Here is an 18471-nt window from a genome sequence, read left to right on the forward strand (position 1 = left end):
TCAAAATCATGTTCTGTATAAAGCACGGAATCAGATACTTTTTAAAGAATAATACCTTCAAAAGTTCTACATATCTCAAGAGAGTTTGCCCGTCTTCAAAAGCAAAATTAGTTTTAATTTACATAAATGAAAATAAAAAGGAGCTTGTGTATGCCCACAGTCTCCTATTTTAAAAAATGGGTGGTTCTTCCATAAACAACAAATAAAACATGAATGCGCTGCCACTGCAACAAAGCCTAGAACAACAGTTACAGAGAGTCCTAGCGGGATGCTGGTGGGGCATTTTGCGTGCGAGCCTTTGTGTGCTGTGATCAGTACTACTAGTTTAAGCCACCTGAAAGGTATGGAAGCAGCTTCTTACACAGAAGACTTTATGTGATAGGAATTTACTTGTACCAGAAGACTAGTACTAGTTACTTGACCTGCTTATTTAAATCCACATATTTATCTATATGGCTGTAAGCAGGAAATTGGTAAGGTACCACATCCGATGAAAACATCACTCTCCTCACAATAAACTCATGAGATGAAATGTTTATATACTGTAGTTGGGTTAAAAATTTTAAAGTATAATGATACCTATGAAAGTTTTATTTAAGCTAATTTAAATAGTTCAGATTTTTTAAAGTGGGCCAACAAGAAAACTTGGTAAAATACAGAAATTAAAAACAAAATAAAAACAGTGATTAAAATTTTACCATATGCATTTCTCTTTTTCATCTTTGCATTTTTACAAAGTTGAGATCATGTTGTATATAAAATTTGTCATGCTTTTTTCTTTTTTTTAATTAAAAAATTTTTTTGTTTATTTTTGAGAGACAGAGATAGAGCACGAGCAGGGGAGGGGCAGAGACAGAGCGAGATACAGAATCCAAAGCAGGCTCCAGGCTGTGGGATGTCAGCACAGAGCCCAATGTGGGGCTCAAACTCATGAACCGTGAGCTCATGACCTGAGCCAAAGTCAGACGCTTAACCAACTGAGCCATCCAGGCGCCCCATGTCCTGCTTTTTTCAATTAACATTATAGTTTTTCCTTACATCACTAACAACTCTTTTGCAGTTGTATAACATTTCCCCCCTTAATTATAATGTTGATAGTATATATAATATCTCCCAATGAAGGATGTCTATTTGTGTGTGGGGGGGTCCTTCCAAGACACAGCCCAAGACAGAGGAGTGTTCTGGCTACCTGGGCACTGACATCATCTGGTAAAGATGTAGCCTCGTTGATGCACAGCTTAGATTCAGAAAGTTTAATTTGTCAATATATGCTTCAGTGGAAGCATGAAGCACAAAAATAAAAGTGTAATATGAACCCAAATAGACACAAAACATAATGCCACATAAATTTCAGCCTCTTGGATCTGTAAGCCCGATCTTTTGCAGACACTGTCACCAGCAGTCCTGCCTTCCTGGCAAGAACTTTGTGAGCCAAGCAAAGTTGGATGAAGATAGGATACATCTGTTCTTGCTCTGTATCGCCACTTCCAAAACCCCTTTGTATTCTTGGCTAAATAAAACAGAAACTCACAATGAGTGGGGAGAGGTCTCTCACTAATAATCAGTGGTCCTGGGGACAGGCTGCCATATTTTCTACATGTTTTTCACGATAACAAATAACCCTGTGTCATTACATCATTATCGTAACTCAATGATTCCTTAAATGACAATCCTAAAAGTAAAGTAACTGATTCCAAAATATGATTACTAAGATACTGACTTACCCACTTAGATGCTGACTTATTTATTTATTTTTCTGACTTGGACAGTTTATTTTTTAAAAATATTTATTTATTTTGGGGAGAGCACAGTGGAGGAGGGGCAGACACAGGGGGACAGAGGATCTGAAGCTGGCTCTGCATTGACAGGCTGCCAGCAGTGAGCCTGATGTGGGGCTCGAACTCATGAACTGTGATATCATGATCTGAGCTAAAGTCAGACACTCAGCACTCAACCGGCTCGAGGTTGAGCCCCGTGTCGGGCTCTATGCTGACAATCTCAGAGCCTGTAGCCTGCTTCAGACTCTGTGTCTCCCTCTCACTCTTCCCCTACCCTGCTCACACTCTGTCTCTCTCTCAAAAATAAACATAAAAAAAAAAAAAAAGAATCCTGGCTTTTATATTCAAATCAGATAGAAAACTTGAATGTTTTCAAATTATGAAATGAAAAACAATAGTTTAAACATTTTTTAAAATTTTGTTTACTATAATTGTTCTTAGATCAATAAGTACTTTTTTAAAGAATGTTTTTAACATTTATTCATTTTTGAGAGACAGAGTATGAGTGAGAGAGGGGCAGAGAAAGAGGGAGACACAGAATCCAAAGCAGGCTCCAAGCTCTGAGCTGTCAGCACATAGCCCAAAGTGGGGCTCGAACTCACAGAGTGGGAGGTCATGACCTGAGCTGAAGTCAGACGTCCAACCGGCTGAGCCACCCAGGCGCCCCAATAAGTACTTTCTAATTCCTGCTAAATATGGTATTAGCTAGGTAAAAGTGAGTTTACCAACTTCAAATTCAATGGGTTTGTTACCATAAATTTGAGCAAAATGTCTAAATATTATTTTTTAATGTAGTTATTATAACATTAGATGTTAAAAACAGCAAAAAAATTAATTCTTCATTTCATATTAAAATTATTTCATCTGGATATTTTTCAATCACATGTTTTAGTCAGAATATTCATATGGTAATCAAAATTATTTCTTAATTAAATTCCCCCCTATGGTGCACAATACTTAAAGTCCTCAAGTGACATAATGTGGTATTCCAAATGAAATCAGCTCTCTGTTGATCTGAAGGATATGCTATACCTGTGCATATATTAACCTATGGATTTTGGCTGACTTCTTCTAATTGTGTGGTGATAAATGACATTACTAGAGTCAGAAATGATAAACCAATTTTATCTCAAGTGCCAACACCTTCCTGGAATGTTATGGATCAGAAGTCATCTTCAGGCTCAGTGGAAAAGGGTGCTGTGATCAATAAAATGTGTGTGGAGGGGCGCCTGGGTGGCGCAGTCGGTTAAGCGGCCGACTTCAGCCAGGTCACGATCTCGCGGTCTGTGAGTTCGAGCCCCGCGTCGGGCTCTGGGCCGATGGCTCGGAGCCTGGAGCCTGTTTCCGATTCTGTGTCTCCCTCTCTCTCTGCCCCTCCCCCGTTCATGCTCTGTCTCTCTCTGTCTCAAAAATAAATAAACGTTAAACTTTAAAAAAAAAAAAAAAAAAAATGTGTGTGGAAGATGTGTAACTCGTATTTGCTATCTCTTAAGGAACCCTAGAAAGCATCTTCTTACAACCAGATTGTAGAAACTAGAAAAGGAAAAATTCAGAAGTCAAGACATTTCCTTCCCACTTTTCTTCTATCCAGAGATTGAAGTTTGGGAAGAGAACAGAAGCTCTGGGAAGTAAAATGCTCAATGACTAAGTTTTCTGGCCAATACCCTAAGAATACTTGAGTGATTATCACTTGATAAGAGAAGAAACCTACGTTCAGAGGATCACAAGACCATGCCTAGAGACTTGACAATTTAAATCTGAGTGGAGAGAATCAGAAAAAAATGTGCAGATAAATTGAGATGTCATTACGTATGACATTAAGAAAAATTTAAAGACAATAATGGAAGAGGGCCCAAGTAATTCACAAGAGAAAACAGCTGAGACAAGGCCTGGAAAGAATATTTACAGCGACAGATGCACAACAGTGCAGGTAACAATAAGTGCAGTATTATCACAGGGGAGTAAACGACCTCATAGGAACTACCAAAACTTGTGTCAGAGACTTATGAGTGCAACATATTAAATATTTTTTAAGTTTATTTATTTATTTTGAGACAGAGAGTGAGGGAGGAGCAGAGACAGAAGGAGAGAGAGTGAATCCCAAGTAAGCTCCACACTGTCAGTCCGGAGCCCTATGTGGGGCTCGAACTCACAAACTATAAGATTATGACCTGAGCCAAAATCAAGAGTCAGATGCTTAACTGACTGAGCCACCCAGGGGCCCCATGAGTTCAACATATTGATGTAAAGAGACAGAAGGAGAGAGAAAATACAGCATTTTGTGTATTTATATGGAAACTTACAAACATGCATGAAGGAATACTATACAAAGAGCAGAATGTGATGTATGTAATTAGACTGTTGCCTGACCGTATGAAATGAATTATCATATGATGTCCCATGGCACACATCACAAGAGGAATACAGATAAAGTCTAACAGTGAAGAGGAGACCAACCTTTCAAAAAATTTTTTAATGTTTACTCATTTTTGAGAGATGGAGAGAAACAGAGCACGAGCGGGGGAGGGGCAGAGAGAGAGGGAGACACAGAATCCGAAGCAGGCTCCAGGCTTCAAGTTGTCAGCACAGAGCTCAACGCAGGGCTGGAACCCACAGACCGTGAGATCATGACCTAAGCTGAAATTGGACGCTTAACCGACTGAGCCACCCAGGTGCCCCAAGGGATACCAACTATTCAAAAAGTGCCTCCCTCAGTTTGAATTTTCTGTCATTCCCAAAGGAAACAGTCCAGACTCAGAAACTAGGATCAAAGAGAGAGGTGAAGTGACTCATTCCAACACAGAATTCTATACCCAGATAAACATTCTACCCAGAGTGAGGGAAAATAAAGGCATTTTTAGACATGCAGTATCTCATAAATTTTACTTCCCATGTAACGCTTTCCCCGGAAACTACAAGAGAATGTGTTCCACCAAGATAAGTGAGTGAACCAAGAATAGGGAAGAAACAGGATCCAGGAAACTGAAGTTCCAACTCAAGAAAGAGGAAAAGGGAATTCCCGAGATGTTGGGGAAGGATGGTAGCTATGCCGCCACTCCTGACAACAGTAGAGACCAACACAGCAGGTTAAAAGATGGCAGGACTCCGGCTGGAAAGGGGAAATTTCAGATGATCTGATACAACTGCCTAGATGAAAATTATACTGAATGTCTGTTGGGGATTGTGGAAAGAATTAGCAATAGATATCCGGGGAGCTAGCTTCCAGGATGGTTCCAAATGATCCCCACTTCCTGGTATTCCCACCCATGTGAGGTCCCTCACACTGTACCAGAGTTGGGTCTTTGTGACCCATATGGCATATGGCAGAAGTGATGGCATGTCACTTCCAAGATTAGGTTATAAAAGACAGCAGTTTCTGTCCTGGGCACCCTTTCTCTTTTGGATTTCTGGCTTTGGGGAAAGCAAACTGCCATGTTGTAAGCAGCCCTATGGAGAGGCCTATATGGTGAAGAATTGAAGCCTGGTCAACAGTTAGCAATGAACTGAGGCCTCTTGCCAATAGCCATGTCAGTGAGCGAAACTGCTTCTCCAGTTTAGCTGAGCTGTGAGATGACTTTAGTCCCAGATGACATCTTGACTACAACTTCATGAAAGACCGGGAGCCAGAACCACATAACTAAGCTGCTCTCAGATTCCTGACCCTCACAAACTAGGTGAGATGATGTTTGCTGTTTTAAAAGCTGCCAAGTTTTAGAGTAATTTATTACATAGCAACAAATAACCAATGGATATAAAAACTAAGGTACATATAAGAGCTAAACAAATAAAAAAACAAGGCATTTTGAAACTTTTGGAAGAAGTTACTCAAGGTAAAGAAAGTAATCCACTGAATATTGATTTAGCCCAAAATTATAATAGGAATCATACTGCAGACCAGGGCTGGAGGTGAGCGTTTAAAAGAGACAGAACTATGGGCTCTGTGCTGATAGCATGGAACCTGCTTGGGACGCTCTCACTCTCTCTCTGCCCCTCCCGCACTTGAGCTGTCTCTCAAAATAAATACATAAGCTTTTATAAGTAAATAAATAAACAAACAAACAAACAAAGGAGACAGAAATAGGGGCACCTGGCTGGCTCAGTCAACAAAGCTTGCAACTCTTGATCTCAGGATTGTAAATTTGAGCCCCATGCTGGGTGTAGAGATTACTTAAAAATAAAAAAGTCTTTAAAAAAAAAAAAAAGAGAGATAGAACTAAATACTCTTCTACTATTATCAAAAATTCAACAGATAATGTCTAACATTTTAAGTCTAAAAATAGCCCATCAGTGATTTCAGACATTCAGAGGTAAATTATAGAAAAAAAGGAAAGAGGCTGCTTTAAGGAGAGGCTCTGAACAATGTGGAGAAGTTTACTGCTTTATGCGCCTTTTGATTATCTTTGAGCTTATAAACCTTATCTGTGAATCATTTTAATAAAAATAATTAGAAATAAAACCAGACTGTAACAAAGGGCCCAATCTAAGAAAATTAAGGACAAAACAGTGTAAATGAAAAAGGCTTACAGACCTCAAGCTCAACCTTAGTGAACAGGGTTACGTGATTACTAGGATTTTTCTATGCAACAATAGGAGCACAGCGTCTGGAAAAAGAGAAGGTGGCACACCTAGTCTGCTGCAGTTAAAGCAAAACCTCACAAACTCTGTTCCCTCCTGAGAATGACACAGTAGAATAATTCCAGGTGAGAGTTAATTAAAATCATGACAGAGAATCTATGACTGATATGGAATCCATAACACAGAAGGCATGAGCGAAAGAAATGAAGATACGAAAGCTGAAACAGACTCAGGGAAACAAAATGGTTGTCTATAATTATTCGAAGGGCAATTTAAAAATACTTAAAGATGTAACAAGTAGAAGAGAAATCAGACTTTTACAGGTCAGAATTAAGACCAAGAATTAGGTTCTTGGAATCAGAAATACCAACTCGCCGGACACTTTTACAGGTCAGAAATGGGAACACTGGATGTTCCAATAAAACACAGGTTTTCCAGTAACCGGGAATTAACAAAATGAAACCAGCCTGCTTTGTGAAAGATAACTCCCCCATTTCTAGAGATAGTCGAACTATATAACCACTCTTTATAGTGGCTCTTAACCTTTTTGAAGTGCTAGAACGCTGGGAGAATCTAATTTCCCATAAAAATGCACTGATACACAATCACACACAATTCTGGATACATTTCTAGAGAGTTCCTGGCCCCAGGAAGTACCCCCATGGGGCCCAGAGTGAGAATCCCCACTGTAGAAGACTAGGGCAGTGCCAGGTTTCCTTCGGTTTCTATGACTCTGGTTAAGATTAAATGTATCATATTCTACACGGTTCATGTTTTTGTTATCTATATGCCTGTTTCAGTTGTACAAGTTACCAGAACTATTGGTCATCAGATTAGTATTTATGGTGCCTTTGAGTAGTCGAATTAGAATCAATCGCTCCTTCCTCTGGGCTGCTATGGCTCATGCGGGAGCATACCACTTGACAAGAAATGCTGAGGCTAGATGTTAGCCCCCACTCACCTATGAGCAGGGCCCCCTCTCCAGGGAGGGCACAGCCAGCAGGTAACCAGCAGGCCAGAGACTGGTCATCTGGTTAAAGAGTTGAAGTATCCAAATGTTTACCAAAGTATTAAAATAAATTTTACCACTGGTTGCTAAATCAGCATTAATACTTGAGGGGGAAAAAAAGGAGGAAAAAATGCATTACCCCATTTTTACTGCCAATGAAGAAAACAGATTTTTCTCCAATTTCAACTCCATCACCTTCACCTCCACTGCTTCCCCGTTTTTCCACTTCTGCTTTTGCAATTTCCCAGAGAGTTTCACTATGAGAGGCAGAAAAAGAAAATTCAGACAATCAAAGAGAATCTTTTCCAATTTCTGTTTCATGCTCAGAGAAATTTTAGTTTAGTTAAATTTATAGAGCAAATCAACAGCATTTTCTTGGGGGACAATAAGCTGATAGAACCTCTGAGGATTAGTCATTTTCCTTGCACTGGTTCATATCAGCTGAAAATAATAAGCCACGTCTTTGCCACTAGGATTTGAGGCTGCCTTAGTTTGGGGCTTCCAGCCGAGGTCGAAAGCTGTGTATGTTAGCTTCTCAGACATGTATATGAAGGTACACAGAATTTTGGAAATTTACAACTTGAAAACCACCAACATCTAGGAAAATGGGGAGCCCAATAATCTTTGCTTTCTGAGATATTTCTTGTGTTTTTTGTTTTTTTAATGTGCTAGTAGAGGAAGGGAGGAGAGAGAGAGACACAGAATCCAAAGCAGGCTCCAGGCTCTGAGCTGTCAGCCCAGAGCCCGATGCGGGGCTTGAACTCACAAACTGTGAGATCATGACCTGAGCCGAAGTCAGGCACTTAGCCGCTTAGCCATCTGAGCCACCCAGGTGCCCCTCTTTTTTGTTTTTTAAATTATATTTCTGGCTCAAGATTACCTGTTTTAATATATAAAATGTAATGAAAGAAAAAAAATCACCTAAAATCACATTTTGAAAATAATCCTTCCATTCATCTCTCTATAAATGTATGTAATTTTTCACAGATTATACCTTTTATTAAAGCGAAAATGAAAAATGGAGTCTTGAAAAAAAAAAAAAAAAAAGAGACGAGATCTAATTGTTCTAAGCCAGAATTTGCGGCTTTCTACATGGCAAATGACCCAACCTCTCTGGATCCTTCATTCCTTTAATTAATTCAACAATTATTTATTGAGCACCTAATAGAGGCAAGCTTTTGTGCTTTTCTCCAGGCTTATTTGTTTCTCCATCTCTAAACTGCCAATTAAAGAAAAATACCAACCTTATAAGATGGTCATGATTGATTGTTAAAATGTGATAATTCATTTTGGGCTTGACCTATATATAGTTATTGAAAATTACTGGGAGCTCCTAATTATTATTCAAGAAACAGAGATGAAGAAAGGGGCTATACAAGACCAATAAAGGTGTCCCTAATTATTTGCACCAAATGCATGCATTTCTTTCACAGGTGAATCCCCAGGAACTCAGCCCAGGCTTGTCTGCTCTTCATTTACACACCTTTTTCTTAACATTTTTAAAAAGTTTATTTATTTAAGAGAGAGAGAGAATCCCAAGCAAACTCCGCACTGTTAGCACGGAGCCCAATAACATGGGGCCCTATCCCAGTAACTGAGAGCTCCTGACCTCAGCAGAAACCAAGAGTCAGACGATTAACCAACTGAGCCACCTGGCGCGGGTATACACCAATCTTTCAAACTGATGATCTGCTTTCCAAATTCCCAGCAGAGAGGAGGGCAGGTGGTGCAGCCACCAGTCATGCCACTGGTGAAATCTGTAACTATAACCATAACTTCATAACTGCAACCAATTATACCCCCATGGGAAGGAAGCTGACAATTTTTCACATTAAGATTCATTAAACTCAACAGAGATCAGGCCATGATCCACAAGGTGAGAGAAACAGATTTACCCCGCTCTGTGATGGACTCCAGAACCCCTCTCTCCCTGACATCCTTCTAAGTTGTTCAGAGAAGGTTTAGGCGTGATCTTGAAAGCAGGAAATTAAAACTGACATCACAGAACTGAAGAGCTAAAATGTATTTTCCAGGCCCCCTTTAAACGTCATCTTACGCTTTTCACACAGCTTTCTCAAGTTTCCCTCACTTATTATTGTCCTGAACCCCTGCAACCAGGAGAGGAGTCAGGGACATCTCCGAGAAGGAGGCTTTGTGGTCTAATTCACCGCCTGAACCCCTGCATCTAGAACATTCCTTGGCCTGCAAAAAATTTTTACCAAGTGAATGGTTGGAGTTGAACTTTCAAAATCTTTTATACCTGGGGAACTTTTCTACCTGCTTGTGGCCGAACCCACATGTTCAAGGGTAGTTCCTACGGATTCCTGACCATCCAGACAGAGGTTGCATGCAGAACAGACCCACAATTGTTTTCCACAGGCAGCTCCCGCCGGGTTCCTCTCCCTAAGTGTGCCCGCAGCTGCCCTCCCTCTCCTGCCCCTTCCTGGCGGGGTGGGAAAGAAGGGAAAAGCTAGGCTATCGAGGGAAACGTAAGCCGGACGCAAGCACGGGTGCGGGGATACCTGGGCATCCTGGCTCCACCACCCCGGTGTCGTGAACTCGGCGTTGGGACTCGCCTAAAATAAGCAGGCCCGTGATCTCCCAGGCGGGCGGCACTGTGCGGACTCTTGGGTTGCCATGGGAGCGACGTTGCAGGCTGGGTTGCGTGCATACGAGGGGCATCATGGGAAATGTAGTTCTAGGCGTTGCTCTTCAAGTCTTGATCAACGCCTCGAAGGCTAGGATGTGAGAGAACGAGGTGACGCGTCTGACAAACCTGGGACCTAAAAGCCCCGGGTTGGAAGTGTTCTTTTACTTAAAACATATTCCACTGAGTACCGGACTATATGCCAGAGATCTCTGCTCTCTCTCTTCAGTTACTTTTCAATCTCCAATAGCAGTGCTTTGGGAATGGAGGGTGAATCAAATTCCTGAGCTGTTTTCTAGCGATTTACTGGAGGCAAAGAATATTTGTGATATTAACATTTTCCAACGTTCTGTTTAGTTGTTTCAGGTTTTATGCAATAGCACATCATTTATTAATAAGCTAATAAAGCAAATGCATCTCCACTATACTTCATTTACTTTACCTCTAAATCAATAACAAATATTGAGTTATTACTATATGCAAGACTCTGTGCTACACAGAGTAAGGAATGAAGTGATGAGTAAGACAAGATCCCTACTCTTGAGAAAGATGTACACAACTAAATATAATAACCCAAAGGAAACCAGTGATATAAGCTATTGTAGAGAGGTACAAAAAATTACATAAGAATAAGTAATTATGCTGAAGGGAGTTGTTGAAACATTCGTGGCAGTGACAACATTTGATCTGTTTTGAAGGCTGGGTAGACCCAGCCTCTGCAGCCCAGGATGTCTTGAATATTTGAAGGAGATACTCTCCTTCCACACTTCTGCCATTTGGTTTTGGGTGATGGATGGTGTGATGTTCAAGAACATGGGCTTTTAGAGTGAGATGGACTTTTATGTCCTAAGTCACACTGGCTAAGTTGCCACATTGACACAGTGGATAGATTACTCAATATCTCTGAGCCTCAGTATCTGATCATGTAAACCAGGGGAAATTTATGAGTTTTAAATGAAATAAATATATGTAAAATATAAATTATGTGTGCCTGACACCTTACAAGTGCTTCATGCTTGTTATTATCAGTTGTAAGCTACTGATCAGCAACTTTGAACTAAAACAAAGATCACATTCTTGGAAATGAAGCAAAAATTTTTTTTAATTAAAAAAAATGTTTATGTTGAGAGAGCACGTGGGCAGATAGAGGAGAGAGGAGAGAGAGAATCCCAAGCAGGCTCCATGCTGTCAGTGCAGAGCCTGACCCCCAGGCTTGATCTCATGAACCACGAGATCATGACCTGAGCTGAAATCAAGAGTTGGATGCCCAACTGACTAAGCCACCCAGGCACCTGGCAAATTTTTAAGGGGGAAAAAAAAGCATTTGCTTGAGATAAAATCTTTAAGAACAAAATCCTCCCAACACCTACGAGCATTTTGAAGACCTAGAAGGCTACATTTGCACATAGAAAGGAATATAACAGGAGTGTGGTTCAATCGAGGATGATCACAAGTGAGATTGGTACATCTATCGTTGAATCAGCATCTACATCCTGGGCGTAGCTTGCCTATAAGCTTACAAACTGATGTGAGACAGTGTGATAATTTGGGTTCTGGAACTTTGGAACTCCTCTGTGTGTTAATTAGAAAGCCCTGTTGATATGAATAACAAAAGCGGCAGCTAATATTTTTGCTTGCTATGATCCAGGCACACTACTAGCATCTTTTTAAAATTTTTTTTAAGTGTTTGTTTATTTATTTATTCAAATGTTTATTTATTTTTGAGGGGGGTGGGCAGAGAGAGGGAGACACAGCATCCGAAGCAGGCTCCAGGCTCCAAGCTGTCAACACAGAGCCCAACGTGGGGCTTGAACTCATCAACTGTGAGATCATGACCTGAGCCGAAGTTGGGCACTCAACCAACTGAGCCACCCAGGTGGCCCAATGTTTATTTATTTTTGAGAGAGAGACACACACACAGTGCGGGGGGCGGGGGGCAGGCAGAGAGAGGTAAAGAGAGAAAGAGACAAAGAATCTGAAGCAGGAGCCAGGTTCTGAGCTGTCAGTACAGAGCCTGACACGGGGCTCAAACTCACGAACCTCGAGACCATGACCTGAGCCAAAGTAGGACGCTTAACCGATTGAGCCACCCAGGCACCCCAACACAGTACTAGCATCTTAAAAGTATAATTGTTTGCATAACTGGGATTGAAGGTTGAAGAAAGGAGCATTATAACAAGGAAGGTAAAGTTTGTCTGGCTGGGCCTTAATCACCAGCATTAGTTCAAAGGTGATTCAGTGGATTCCACTGATCTCATTGAGCAGATGAATTCCCTTTTTTACCCTTATGCCTCCTGAGGCTTCATATTTGGACAAAGTAAGTGACCTTCCTGGTTAGATGAAAATTGTTCTTTATTTTTAATTTTATTTGAGAGCGAGAGAGAGCATGAGTAGGAGAGAGGGGAAGAGAGAAAAAGAGAATCTGAAGCAGGTTCCACACTCAGTGCAGATCCTGACTTGGGGCTTGACCCCATGACCCTGGGATCATGACCTGAGCCGAAATCGACAGTCGGACACTCAACTGACTGAGCCAACCAGGAGCCCTGAAAATTGTTCTGAAGGCAGGACTATATAAAGATTTGAGTTCCCCTACTGGATCACTCCTAAAAGACTCCAGGGTTTCAATGGTGGTGATAGAGGAGAAGACAGTATTGTGATGTTTGCTGAATGCAATAAACAACAGTGCAGAAGAATGAAGATGTGTGCAGAGTGTATTTGGTGGCATTGTGAATAGTCGAGGTGCAAAGCACATAAAGTGGCTAAGGTGGAAGAGCAAACAGGGCAGGGAGATTGGGCTACATCGAAGTATCTTGCAGTCTGGATTTCACTGGGTTGGTTACGAGAAACGGAATACGATTTATTTATTTATTTATTATTTTTTTTAACGTTTATTTATTTTTGAGACAGAGAGAGACAGAGCATGAACGGGGGAGGGTCAGAGAGAGAGGGAGACACAGAATCTGAAGCAGGCTCCAGGCTCTGAGCTGTCAGCACAGAGCCCGATGCGGGGCTTGAACTCACGGACCGTGAGATCATGACCTGAGCCGAAGTCAGCCGCTTAACCGACTGAGCCACCCAGGCGCCCCCGGAATACGATTTTAAAATCAGGGTGTTCCATGACTGGACCTGAGTTTCAGTGAGATAATTTTTTCCAGCTGTGTGAAGGATGTTTTGTGTCTGTAGGTCCATATGGAGGCTATTAACAATAGCCCAGACAGTGACAGAGTTTTTACATTTTTTCCCTTGTTTTCAAAATTATATAAACTTCTTGTAGAAAAAAATAGCATACAGAGAAAATGAATAGGCTAAAAAAAGCACAACGCAGAAGTAATAACTATTAAACACTCTAGTGTTTAATTTCATTCTAGTCTTTCCTCTTACAGTTAAGATTTTACTGTAAAGCTAACATCCTGATTTTAACATGTATTTCCCTATACCAATTTTTAAAACTTTTTTTTTTTTTTAATGTTTTTTATTTATTTTTGGGACAGAGAGAGACAGAGCATGAACGGGGGAGGGGCAGAGAGAGAGGGAGACACAGAATCGGAAACAGGCTCCAGGCTCCGAGCCATCAGCCCAGAGCCTGACGCGGGGCTCGAACTCACGGACCGCGAGATCGTGACCTGGCTGAAGTCGGACGCTTAACCGACTGCGCCACCCAGGTGCCCCTAAAACTTTTTTAAATGTTTATTTTTGAGAGAGAGAGGGCATGAATCGGGGAGGGGCAGAGAGAGAGCGAGACACAGAATCTGAAGCAGGCTCCAGGCTCTGAGCTGTCAGCACAGAGCCTGACGTGGGGTTCAAACCTACGAGCAGTGAGATCATGACCTGAGCCGAAGTCAGACACTTAACCAATTGAGCCACCCAGGCACTCCTCCCCATATACATTTTTAAAAACCCATCATAAACATAGCTTTGGTGGCTGCATTATATCCTGCTATATGGATTTCTTGTCACTTAAGCATTCTCCTCATAATGAGCATTTGAAGTGAGTCAGAGTAAACACCTAACATGAGTCGGGCCATGTAGAGTCTTTCTCTGGGAGTTTTCAAACTAGAATTGGGAAAATCAAGCCATGCCCCACTCTGGAGAAAATTAGCATATTTTCTGCTGAATGAAGAAGCTATTTTATTGATTAGTTCCTTACATATTCTGGATATTAACCCTTTTATCATATATATGACTTACCATTATGTTCTTCCATTCTACAGTTTTCCTTTTCACTCTGCTGTTTCTTTTGATGTTCAAGAGTTTTAAAGTTTGGAGTTGTCCCAAACTTGTTGTCTATTTTTTATATTGTTGTCTTTGCTTTAGAAGAGTTGTCTGATTTTAATAAAGCCACCAATATAACCCTACCAACACCTTCAGAAAGGGATGCCACCCACCATTAGATTATGTTAACAAAGCACTGGAAGGAAGGGTACCCTGTATCCAAGTGCTACGGTGAACACTTGTGTCTTGTTTTGGATTTATTTGCTCATAGATGTTGCCCAAAAGTACGTTTTTGTTTCTTGACTATCATTGGGCCTAAAAATGTTTATAGAGCATACAATGAAGATTTTGGATGGATGTTGATTATAAATATGCCTCCAGAATCACTGTGACTATGTATGATATGGGTAAAATTAAGTTCAACAGGTAAAATTATGGTATAGAGCAAGTGTGGATCTCATCTCCTCCCCCCACACTCTGTCCAGGTCCATGCAACTCTTCATTGTAGGACCCACCTTCCCACCTAAGTGCCCAAGAGAAGCCCAAGTCTTGGTTCACTGGAATATGGATGAATCTCACCTCACATTAAATATCTGTGTGTGGATTTTACCTTGATTTGGAGTTTAAAGTGATTCCTATTGCAATAAAATCCCTTTCTTCTTCCAGGAAAAAGAAAATAGGGGAAAAATGTAAAAGGAGATACCATTTCTACAGGAACTGGTTAGCAGAGAAGCTTCTCCACGTTGTTATTCCTGCTTCTCGCTTCCCTTCCCTCAGTCCCCACATCTCTAGAGCCTTTGATCCCCAAGAATCAGGCCAGAGATTCCGCACTGGGGAAGTCCAAATTCCATGGCAGCTACGGGGTAGGTGGACAGGTGAAATATGTTCTTGGCAACCCAGGAACACTTAAAGTCCTTGTCTAGAGAAATAGGATTATCCATGTGGCTAATTCTTCAGGATTATACTACAGTACAATTATGGTTTAAGTGTATTGTTCTAGGATCCTGGCCACCATGTATTTTTTCCTTTGGAAAAAATTTTCAGATAGTCAACTTATAAACACATTTTCAGAAGAAAGACTCTTTATAAGTTGTGACTAACTTTTCCTGTAAACTGAAAGTTAAATTCATTTCCAAGCTATGACACTATTTGACTTTAAGGACACACACACATAAAAACAAACAAACAAACAAACAAAACCCAGAACATTTACAATAAATGTTTAAAACACAGCCCATCAATTAGCTTGAAATAAGCTACTTATGGAGCTTATTATGAAATCACAGGAGAACCCCACGATTTATACATATTGTGTATGTGTCAATATGCATACATACATCTTAAAGTTACAATTTGCCAAAACAGCTTCCTTTTATATGGATAAAACAAAGCAACACTGAAGACAAAGCATGAATGCAAGAGAAGGAGGTAATAACTACCATTTTCACTAGTAGTACACCTCAGCTTTGACAATGAAAACATTAGGTATTTCTCGAAGAGTATTCAAAAGATAATGCTCAAAATGGGTTTTGTAAATCATTTATTATGATTGAAAGGGAAGAAAATGATAGGAGACAAATATGACAATTAAACATGTAACGTTATTCTCTTGTAACCAATCATAATAACATACTTTGAATTTTTTAAATGGCTATATAAGTAATTTCCCAGAAAATAAAATTTTCACATCATCAGTTACAGAAAATTGATTTCTTTCCATCAAAATATTTTATCTCTGTTCTATCAAAAATAAATGCCACCATTTAAGCTAAGCCTTCACTACTTGTTCAAATGAGAACATTTGGCGTGGGGTGTGCTTACCCGATGGTGAAGTAGCTATTGCCTGGGAATAAAGTCCTCACACAGATGTAAGCTCTGCCAAGCCTCTGGCTTACCAACTAGTGATTACTGAACAGTTTCCTGGGAACTAAGAAACTCTATTGGATGCCAGCCAAAAGACTCCTGAGAATCATCGCAAATTGGTAACTCGTTTATTCTCAAAAATCAACTTGCTTATGCAGAGAGTGGCTGTGGCTCAAAAGATTTGGGGAAATAGTAAATGGGAATCTATTTCCATGGGGTTTTTTGACCTTCTTTTTGTCATTCCCAATAAAGCAAATATCTTAGCTGAGCAGTGTATTTCTTGGCTTTGCCCTTTCGAAGGACGCTAATACGAGATGGAATATTTTTAAAAGTCTTAGTGTGACAACAGTATATTGCCATAGGGAGAAAGCAGCAAAGAGGAAACTATGAAGGCTCTGCCAACAAATTAAATCAGCAGCTAACATTTTTTTTTTCAAATTGGTTAAAAAAAAACAAATACCACACACAAAGTGATAAATACATGTCCAAAAAATAAATACAAATATTCTCCACATAAATAAAATTAAGTATACTCATGATTACTATTGCAATTAAACAGTTTTATAATATAATTTTCATGTCTTATCACAGTTTCATTTTTATCATGAATACTACTTTGTTTTGGCACATACTGGAACGAACTGACCACTCATGTATTCCAGCAAAGTAACACATTTCTAGACTCTCTCAATTAAAAGTTTACCTCCTTTGACAGAAGAATTCTTTCTCTTTTCTTTTAAAATATACTTTGGGGACATTTATACTCAAACCATAATTAAAAATGACTATAGGAGGGCAAAGTTTTAAGCGTCTGTTTGTTTTCAAAGATGTTATTTAACAAAATGAGGTCAAGATGACCCAGCACCAAATGCAAGGAAATGTGGGCAATATTCCAGTGAACTCGGGCCATCCAGTAACAGCCAAGGAATGTGAGGAGTCACTGTCTCGTTTTAAACTTTACACTCCAGTGATCCGAAAAGGTGACAGGCTGCACTTTCTAATAGCACACAGGAGGCTCCGGTTACCTAACTCTTGTTTTCTCGCGGGGATTCCTTGTGCCACAAGCACTGTGCCGGCTCTAAAACTGTGCCACTAAACAGCACCCTGCAGCTGTTGCTGACACTGTACACGTCCTTCCGAACACCATATCATTCATTAAAAGCACACTTAATCACAGCACTTAATTTTTTGGCAGTGAGCACTTCCAAATAGTTAACTGGTTTGCCAAATGGGAGTTTGGTAGCTCCCTTTGCCAGAATATTTTTTTCAAGAGACAAAACCATGCCACACTGCATGATGTGTCTGATGGCAAGGGACAAAGGAGGTGGAAAAAATGATGAATTCTAACCCATTTAATCTACGAGCACATCAGCATGTGGGCAAATTTTGTGCTTATGGTTCATTAGTCGTGTTCATTTGAATATTTAAGGATCAAATGAAAGAGAGAAACGCCCACGTTTTTGAAGTTTGGAAAACCAGTGTGGGCGCAACACTGCCCGTGTGTCAACGCACTTATCTGCAGCTGACGCAGCCATTGGCCGGAGGACGGGAGTGAGGGTTCAGGCTCCCGAGCTTTCAGAGCAGAGTGGGGCCTTTGGTCGGTCTGCTGCTTGACAGCAGGGGCTGGCCTCCCGCTGCCCTGGCTTCCGGCCCCCGGGTCTGGGCCGAGAGCAGAGCCGGAGCAGAGAGGTGGTGAAAGGCTGCCTTTTGCTGATGGAAGTTGTTTATGTAACTGGCGATCAAAAGAGTGATTTCAAGAATCTAAAGCAAGAAAAATAGACTCGTTAATGCTCCGGAGAAGTTCTCGTCACTTTCAAAAGAGGAAAGGGCTGGCGGTCTCCATGTGCAAGTGCCCAGGCTAGCAGAATCCCCTCCCCTCCAGATCCGTGAAGTGCTTACATGTTCAGCACCATCAAGGCACTGACATTTTCTCCTGCTGCTGAAACCGGTGGAAGAGTGGATCTTAACAATCAAATGTAGCGGCAATGTTTTGTGACGGTAAAAAAGGTGACAGTAGCACAGGCTGCCAGTTATGTGTGCGTATGTGAATTAAGAACCTCAGTGCATATCAACTTTTTATTGAGACTAGATGAAGTCCTGAGTATGTCTCAATCTTCTGCACTTACTGGCCTTTGCTTCAGTGTCTGCTATTGAAAAAAGGTGTCAGATTCTAAAAAAGGAGTCTCTTTGGGTTGATAATTTTAAGACAATTTTAAAGTTTTAGGGAACTCGACGTTTCATTCTTTTTACCAAAATTGGAATTACATACTAAAATGTAGCCCTTGTATTTATTGTTTTTACTTATCGACGTTAAAACTACAAAGGACAAGTAAAGTCTTAATTATAAAACCTCGCTCTTCCCACTAATGAGTCCGTAACTTGAATAA

General features: G+C 40.6%; 2 protein-coding genes across 4 annotated transcripts in view; both read right to left on the minus strand.

The window, feature by feature from the left end:
• The window catches only part of DYNC2LI1 (dynein cytoplasmic 2 light intermediate chain 1), a 43239-nt gene extending 33165 nt beyond the window's left edge, over window positions 1–10074 (minus strand). For both annotated transcript variants that reach the window (XM_058684272.1, XM_058684271.1), the window contains exons 1-2: window positions 9885–10074; window positions 7502–7619 (exon numbers count right to left, since the gene is read on the minus strand). In XM_058684272.1, the coding sequence (XP_058540255.1) occupies window positions 7502–7619; window positions 9885–10033 (267 nt within the window). In that variant the 5' untranslated portion in view covers window positions 10034–10074. The remainder of the gene's footprint in view (window positions 1–7501; window positions 7620–9884) is intronic.
• Window positions 10075–15744: 5670 nt separating this feature from the next.
• The window catches only part of PLEKHH2 (pleckstrin homology, MyTH4 and FERM domain containing H2), a 114426-nt gene continuing 111699 nt past the window's right edge, over window positions 15745–18471 (minus strand). For both annotated transcript variants that reach the window (XM_058684274.1, XM_058684273.1), the window contains one exon: window positions 15745–17845. In XM_058684274.1, the coding sequence (XP_058540257.1) occupies window positions 17660–17845 (186 nt within the window). In that variant the 3' untranslated portion in view covers window positions 15745–17659. The remainder of the gene's footprint in view (window positions 17846–18471) is intronic.

Source organism: Neofelis nebulosa, chromosome 9 (assembly GCF_028018385.1).
Source record: "Neofelis nebulosa isolate mNeoNeb1 chromosome 9, mNeoNeb1.pri, whole genome shotgun sequence".
Classification (NCBI taxonomy): domain Eukaryota; kingdom Metazoa; phylum Chordata; class Mammalia; order Carnivora; family Felidae; genus Neofelis; species Neofelis nebulosa.